The sequence below is a fragment of the Humulus lupulus genome, chromosome 7 (assembly GCF_963169125.1).
Source record: "Humulus lupulus chromosome 7, drHumLupu1.1, whole genome shotgun sequence".
Lineage (NCBI taxonomy): Eukaryota > Viridiplantae > Streptophyta > Magnoliopsida > Rosales > Cannabaceae > Humulus > Humulus lupulus.
The window spans coordinates 142,452,343-142,461,371 of NC_084799.1; the positions used below are offsets into that span (position 1 = coordinate 142,452,343).

The 9,029-nt window shown below is 35.7% G+C and overlaps 1 protein-coding gene across 1 annotated transcript; it reads right to left on the minus strand.

The window, feature by feature from the left end:
- Nucleotides 1-7,037: 7,037 nt before the first annotated feature.
- Nucleotides 7,038-7,523, minus strand: LOC133792247 (uncharacterized). Its single transcript, XM_062230155.1, has one exon. The coding sequence runs from the start codon at nt 7,521-7,523 to the stop codon at nt 7,038-7,040; it is 486 nt and encodes a 161-aa protein (XP_062086139.1).
- Nucleotides 7,524-9,029: the final 1,506 nt, after the last annotated feature.

The window sequence follows — 9,029 nt, forward strand, 5'->3', positions numbered from 1 at the left end:
TTCTAGAATTGTGTTAATGTCACACAACATTCTCTATTCGATAGTAACTCCTTAATAAAAGTATGAATATATTGGTCACTCTCTTGCAAAATTTCCACTGACAGAATATTACTCTTCCAAACAAGTAAAAATCTACCCTCACTATTAATCCCTTTATAATAGTTCCATCTATCAAAATATCTACCCATCATCTCCTCCAACTTAGTTCCCCTTAATTTGGTCTCAAGAAAAGCACCCAAACCAATTTTGTTAAGCCTACAGAAAGCACTGAGGGGTCTCTGTTTTTCCCTCTTATTCAAACCTCGAACATTCCAGCTAAGAATGTGGAACTCCCCCATTTGACTTTTTTCCTCCAATGATAACCAATTTCGAAACCTCCAACCACTTGTCCTATAGAACACTGTAAGTGTTTCTCAATTTATTCGGAGCCTTGGTAGCCAACATCTTCATCCCACCCATTTTCTTAGGTGTGATCCAATCTTCCTCATGATCTGTATTTCTGTCATCTGTATCCCTGTCCCCATCTACCTAAACTTACTTGGAGATTTGATCAGTTAGCACATCAACAACATATGTTTTTAACTGAACGATAGAACTCTCCATAGGGCCATCTTTCTGTTTAGCCATGGAACCAGATTCAGCAGTTGGCTCTGAATTATTTGTGCCATTATGCATCTCAGAAGATTTGACCAAATTTTCTCCTTCAGATTTCTTTTCTTTTGGTCTCCACATCTCCCACTTTTTCCTGTTACATAAAGACTCAGTATGGCCATAAACCTTGCAATTCTTACATTGTGTTGGCAGCCATTCAAACTCAACAAATTGCTCCATTAATTGACCTCTTTCATTCAAAAATTGAATAGACTTAGGAATCTCATCAGCTATGTCAATCTCCACTAATACCCTAGCAAATTGCATCATAGACCGATCCTTTGTAACATTGTCCACAAGTATTGGTTTCCCAAGAGTACTCACCAAAGCACTCAAACATTTGGTTCCCCAATATTGTAAACCCAAACCAGGTAATCTCACCCAAACAGGAACAGATTTGACTAACCTCATGTGATCTAATTCAATGGTCCACGGTCTCACAATGACTGGTTTTCTATCAAAATACAAAACCCCATTCTCTAACACCAAGTCTCTAGTAACTTCATCTCTGAATTTAACAAGTGTATGGCCTGCATTTAACCTCGCAATCCTTTCAATACCTAGTTTACCCCATATTCTCTTTATGAAACCTTCAAAGACTACAAAAGGGGGGTTGGCTACTAAAACCATACAAACCACAGCTGAGTTCCAGATAGATGCTTCAACAACAATTTCCTCCAAATCCACCTGAGGAATTCGATGGCCATCTTGAACTAAAGGTTCTTCAAATTACAATCGTGCAGCTCCTTGGTTCAGTAACAATGCTTTAAATGAGGACCACTTATCTTTGGCCTGATTTAGAAAATCATTGTTGCTCTCTTCTTGCTCACTCCATTTCAGACCAGATTCGTAAACCCCAGTCCTATCCACATTCAGATCTCTAGTTATCGATCCTCCAATCTCAGGAAAATCAGCCATAGTGTCTTTGAATATTTCCTCCATCTCATTCGAAGAATCTTCACCATCAATAGCTAACTCTTCTCCACCCAATTTCTCAGTCCCTGGTTCATCCTTCCCCCTGTCATACGTAGCAGGCTTCTGGTGAACTTTCTTGCGCCTCGCCATGGAGAAGCTAGAGAGAAACCTCACGCCTTTGTTTCAAGCCCAATATTATGTCATGTTTTGTTTTATTTTCAAAACAATGGGATCCCATACCCTAACTGTATTTTTATGTATTTAACTTATGCTTTACAGATTATAATAAAGTCATGGTTTCATGTGTATTTTTTCTTAAGATTAGTATAGTAGTTTATAATGGTTCAAATTTAGAATAGTTGGGTCGTTACACAAGGGCCTATGAAATTAAGCTCCAATAAGTTATTATAAATTTAACAAATAAATTTACTAACTTATTAATTTCTCGTGACTCCACTAAAGACTAAGAATTGCACTCTTCAACTCATAGAACGTTCTTTAAGCAATACAAATACGTTATTAGTTATCCATTGTTATAACCATAATTATCACTCAATCCTCTATAGACTGTCTGCAATGAGATGGGAAAAAAACACTACTACAAAAAATGTTTTTTAGGACTCACGGGGTGCGAGTCCTCTATTTGAGATCCTTAAAAACTAGGGATTTTTAGGACTTGCATTGTGAGTCCTAAAAATTTTTATTTTTTATTTTGAAAAAATAAATTGGTGGGTTTTGAATCTGGCAGTGGGGCTCAGGCGACGGCGGCGGCGACACCATTCAAAGGTAGTGGTTCGGAAATCAAACTATTGGGTTTTAAAGTCCAAGAAGCAAGGATTATGGTGATGGTGCTGGTTCAACTCATGGTGGCTCGAGGTTGCCGAAATATGCTCGGATAGTTTGCGAGAAACCAATGAACGACCAAACGTCGAGTGCCCCGTTGTGGGCCTTAGGCCGCGCGTGAAGTGTCCATCTTCGAGGGTTGGAGGTTTCGGGGGAAGGTGCTTCCGATGGTGTGGCGTGTGGCGGTAGCTGGAGAAGGGACAGTGGCTGTTCGGCCCTGGCAGTGACGACGCAAGGAGAGAGAGGGAGATAGAGAATGAACTTCAGAAGAGAGAGAGAGAAAAAGGGGTTGAGTGATTTTTGTTTTTGTTTTTTTAATAAATAATAATAAAACTTTTGTTAAAAAAATTCAAACTTTTAGGACACACATAGTTTTTAGGACTCGTAGTGCGAATCCTAAAAAGTCCAGGAGGTGTTTTTAGGACTCGCAATTAGGTGAGTGTCCTAAAAGGGTTTTTTTGTAGTAGTTAAAATACAGTTTTACCCCTCATTGTATTTTATACTTAAAACACTTAGTTCCTTGTAAATGATATTTCAGTAAACTAATATTAATTACTGAAATGAGATCTCTATCATTCAGCACCTCGAACCAAACTAAATGGAAACAATCATTTTACTTCTTCATCATAAGCTATAGATGTTCATATCTATGATTAACACAACCACTCAATTATACTACTGAGTTTCCAAGATGTCAGTATGAGCTAGTCCGTAGGGTAAGCTGGTAACGAACATGTAGGGTAAGCTGGTTATGAACAAGTCAAAGAACTCAAATAATACAATCAGTAAGAATATTAACCACTCATAATTGAGATTGAAATGACTTATGGTCAACTATATGATATGCCTAGAATAGATAATAACAGTACGTTTACTTATCCTCTCTACTGTCAAAATTGGTCCAGTCCGATGTAACAAATACATATGATCTTATCTACTTTGCTAATGTCATGGAAAGAACATAACACTACAATGTGTAAGTAGATCATATCGTAGATTGGCAAGTCAGTGTAAATCATGTGCACTGACTAATATTAGGACTAACTTCTTTTTTAACATATAATCATATTTATATTCTACTGTGATTACATCACTATAAATATGGTTAGCTATATTCTCGGGATTTAATAGATGTTTATATTAAACAAATAATCATGAAAATAAAACATGTGAGCAAATTGATTAACCAAGTCAAAAATGATTTCTATTTGTTTACTGATTATTAAATGAGATTACAGAGAAATTGGGTTTTAATTAGGGCATAAAACCAAACAAACTCCCACTTGCACTAATTGAAACTAATGTTTAATTCTACTAGTCCCATTTCCTTGATAAGCTTATCAAAAGTAGCTTCTAGTGGTGTGTTTGAAAATGGATCTGCAAGATTGTCTTCAGATGCAATCTTCATAACCATAAAATCTCTCCTAGCCACATATTCTCGAATTATGTGATACTTCCTTTCTATATGCTTACTCCTCTTGTGACTTCGAGGTTCTTTCGAGTTGGCTATCGCTTCTGTGTTGTCACAAAACAACACAAGTGGTTTATCCATATCTGGAATAACACTAAGATCTCAATAAAACTTCTTTAACCAATCAATTTCCTTAGTTGCTTCAGACACATCTATGTACTCAGCCTCCATGGTTGAATCTGAGATCGCATACTGCTTTATGCTTCTCCCTGTCAGTCTAAAAATCTAAATCGGTGTAGCCTACGGGGTTTAGAGCACCACCCTTGTAGACAAACATATAATCCCTGGTCCACCTTAAATACTTTAGAATATGCTTAACTTCTATCCTATGTTCCGGTCCTGGATTTGGCTGATACCTTCTCATTGCTCCCACTGCATAGTTGATATCTGGCCTAGTACACAACATAGCATACATCAGACTTCAAACTGCAGATGCGTAAGGAACTTTTCTCATTACATCTTCCTCTTCAGGAATTTGGGAGATTGCTTCTTTGAAAGATGAATTCTATGGCGGGCCAATAGACGTCCTTTCTTTGAATTTGTCATTGAGAAACGTTCAATCACTTTATCAATGTAAGCTGCTTGAGATAGAGCTAAGAGTTTTTTCTTTCTATCCCAAATGATTTTTATACCTAGAACAAAACTTGCTTCACCCAAATCCTTCATCTGGAATTGAGTGCTCAACCAATTCTTCACATCTGATAATTTCTTAACAATGTTTCCTATAAGTAAGATATCATCTACATAAAGAACCAGGAGTACCACTATTTGATTTTCCTTGAGCTGGTAAACACAAGGCTCATCAATATTTTGTTTAAAGTAATAGGTTTTGATTATTTAATGAAACTTAAGGTTCGAGGAACTAGAAGCTTGCTTAAGTACATAAATGGACCTATTCAACTTGCAAACTTTTCCATCTACTTTAAATCCTTCTGGCTGATCCATTAAATGACTTCATCAAGCTTCCTGTTAAGAAAAGCTATTTTGACATCCAATTGCAAGGCCTCATAGTTGAGAGTGGTTGATATGGATAGGAGGATGTGAAAGGACTTAAGCATGGCTACCGGACTAAAAATTTCCTCCTAGTCCACGCCTTCTCTTTGAGTATAACCCTTTTCCACTAATCGAACTTTATAAGTTTCGGTCTTTCCATCAGCCCCTTGCTTCATCTTGTAGATCCACTTGCACCCAATGACTGTAAAGTCACTAGGTGCTTCCACAAGATCCTAGATAGAATTTGAGTACATGGACTCCATTTCCTGTTTCATGGCTTCGAGCCATAGTTCCTTTCAGGGCTAGCCATTGCCTATTTGAAAGAGAACTGGGTTCCTAAAAAATTAGGTCACCAACAACCATATTGGTTTCACCATCCAATCCATAGAGAACTGGTATCCTAGAAACCCTCCCACTACGGCGAGGCTCTGTGACTGCTTACTCAGGAATAGTGGCACTTTCTTCATTTAAATCGAGTTGCGTCAATTGTACATGAAGAGTGGGGATTTAATCATCAACTTTCATTGATGATGATGGAACATTGGTTGGATTCAATTCTTCGGCCATCTCCTCTAATACTTCTTTGTTGTGCGGTTTGATGTTTTGGACATAGTTATTTTCCAAAAAAGTAGCATTCGTAGAAGTAAACACTTTCTTTTCTGAATGACTATAGAAAATTCCACCATTAGTGCCTTTAGGATATCCAACAAACATGCAAACTTTGATTCTCATGTCTAGCTTTCCTTCCTTTTTCCTCAAAACGTGGGAGGGACACCCCCAGATTCTATAATGACGTAAACTAGGTTCACGACCATTCCAGCATTCTAAAGGTGTTTTGGGGATTGATTTGGATGGTACGACATTTAGAATGTCATTCGCAGTTTCAATTACATTTGAGTAACTATGCTCGCATCTAACAATTTCAAATAAAGTTATATTCTGGCATTCTGCTACACCACTTTTTTGTGGAGTACCTAGGGTAGTAAGTTTTGATATAATCTCAAGTTCAGTTAAATGAAGTTTGAACTGCATATCCAAATATTCTCCACCCCTATTAGATTGCAAGACCTTTAATGTTTTACCTTATTCGTTCTGAGCGATAGCTAGAAATTCCTTAAACTTTGAAAATGTTTCTGATTTCCTATGCATTAAGTAAAGATATGAGTATCTAGAGTGATCTTCAATGAAAGTGACAAAATACTCAAAACCACCCATGGCTTATACATTCATAGATCCACAAACATCTGAATGAACAAGTCCAAGTGGTTCTTTGGCCCTATCACCCTTTGCAGAGAATGGATGCTTGGTCTGTTTGCCTTCTAGACAAGATTCACAGACATGCAATTCATCAAAAGTGAGTTCCCTCAATGGCCCGTCCTTTGTAAGTCTTTAAATTCTATCATAGCCAATATGACCTAGTCTTAAGTGCCATAAATATGTCATGTTATCGTTATCAGTCTTTTGACGTTTATTGGTCCTAGGTTTAGTTACTTTCAATAAATCACTATTAAGGGCGAGGGGTCCGTTAGGTTGTACAATATAAAGCCTTGTGATCCATTGAAAGAAATAGATATATTAAAACTTGTACAAGTTAGAACAAATCGTTCTAACTGCAACAAGCAAACTAAAATTAAATTTCTACTAAAATCAAGATTAAAAAATACATCTTTCAAAATTAAATATTTATTTCTGAACTTTAGGTGAGCTCTTCCTCTAGCTTGTAACGCAACGAACGCTCTGTTCCCAACTCTAAGCTTTAAGCCACCTTCGTCCACTTCCTTCCACGATTCAAATAGCTGTAAAGGGATACAAACTTGGTTAGTAGATCCAGAATCAATAATCCAAAGGGATTTATCATTCTCTAATACACATGTTTCTAAGATAAATAAACAATAATTATTACATTTGTTTTTCGCTGCTAGAAACTTGGGCAATCCTATTTCCAATGCCCCTTTCTCATTGCAGTGAAAGCACTTACCTTTACCTTTCTTGTTTTTCTTTTTCTTCCCCTTAAGCGTCTGTGCACTTGTTTCTGCACTCGTCTTTGCAGGCCTGGGGTTGGTGTTTTGTCCATCTTTCCTCTTTTTTTCAGCTTTTGACGATGAAGCTAGGTTAGCTTCAACCTTAGTTGGATCAGCCTCAACAGCAATACTCTTCTTTTATCCTACCTTACTTGGTCCACCCATAATTGACTCGGAAACTCGTTCATGAGATGCGTCAGACCATACTTGAGTTTGCTCATCACATAATTGGTTGTAAATGCCAGGAAAGCTAGAGAGAGATTTTTGAGGATGAAGCTGACTTGAGTCTCCTCATCTGTTATTGCTCCGTGCAGTTTAGCTTTATGGAAGTAGTTGGTCATCTTGATCAGGTTAACATGTGTGTGCTGAGACAGTGCCATCTGAGCACAAGCATATTTCTTGGTGGCCTCAAAACAAGTATGCACAGACTTTGCCCTGAACATGTCTTGGAGTTGATCCTTGATTTTGTAGGTCGTCTCGACATACTCCATCTTTTTCTTGAGACTGTCCACCATACTAGTCAACATGTAGTATTGTTCCTTGTTATTAGCCGCCTGCAAATGGTCATATTTGTCTCTTACAGACTTGGAAGCTCCTTCAGCTGGAACTTTTGGGGATTCTTCAATCATGACGAGCTTGGAGTTGTCACCAATCAACACTATGTTGATGTTCTACTTCCACTTAAGGAAGTTTTCTCCATTGAAAGCTGAGAAAGGATGAGAGTAGACACAACCATAATAATACTACATATTATCAATAAGATAGAAATCAATCACATTTGCTTAACAAAATTTCTATTTACTCAAATTTCAAGAAATAGCACAACATATACCATAAATATGTAAGATATGGAAAAAATACCAAAATAATCATATCTCTATTTCTTTAGGTTTTTAACTAATCTATGATTATGTTGTCCCATTTGGCGAGAGTAAAAAAATTATATCATTAATTAAATAGAGTTGTAAAATCATTTATTAATGGACATCATTATTAACAACCTCCATACAAGCAAAATTTGTTATTTTATGAGCTAGACCCATGGTTTCGATAATCATAGATTTAGTCCAATCAGTCACCGTTGGGGTGTGTCTATTTTAATTTGACATATAATTATATATCTTTTGAAATCTAACCTTGTCAAAATAACTAATGAACACCTTCCGTAGGGGGATGAATCAAAGCATCTCAATGCCCCATTAAGCTATTGACCTTGTTAAAAAAATGGTAGAGATCGATTATAATTCTTAATATAACCTCATTTTTAATTAAAAATATTATTTTTCTTATTAATTTTTGAAAAATTAATGACTATGGTTCTCCAAAAAATTATAAAATTATATTTTTAAACCAAAGTCCTATAATTTTCTATTAATTCTAAAGTGTCACATTGAAACAAATTCAATTAAATTATAAATAATTTGTTGCTAATCAATATTTTGGTTTAACGATAATAATGAACATATAAAATTAAGTTCAACTAAGGCAAATAGACCTTACCAATTGGGCTTGTATGGAGGAGCGTTGGGTCCATTATGTCGTTCTCACTACTAGGGCCCCCAAACTTCCATACAAGATCCAAAAGACAAGAATTTAAACCTTCATTTATTAATTGTTATTAATTGATTAGGCCAACTATAGTCATATAATGCAAATGAGTATTGACAAGTGGAATCACCCACAAGAGAGGAATTCAAACTTTACATTTTCTAATGGGCCCAAATAAAACCTATAATTTTATGAATATTTTATTTAACAAAATATCATATATTATGCAAACATATGGGCTACTATATGCATCTAAGCCCAATTGTAAAAATACCACATTTAGTACAAACTGACATGTTATAATTGGATGGTCCTAATCTTGTTACTATATGAGTAAGTTTATGAATTCATGCAAAAATACTACAATTTATTTCATTTGCAAAAACACCACAATTAATTTTCTAGAATTTATCCGAAATTTGAATTAATTACTTTTTTGTAAAAAATAATTAAGTCAATTTAAATGAAATTTATCAACAATTAACAAAAGTTAATTGAAATTTCATTTATCAACAATCAACTTAGTTTGGGTCATTTTGAAAAATATTAATTTAATTCAAATAGGATTTATCTACAATTCACAAAAG

Excerpts from the sequence above, each read along its gene's own strand:
- LOC133792247 (XM_062230155.1), bottom strand. The coding sequence starts at position 7,523 with ATGATTGAAGAATCCCCAAAAGTTCCAGCTGAAGGAGCTTCCAAGTCT.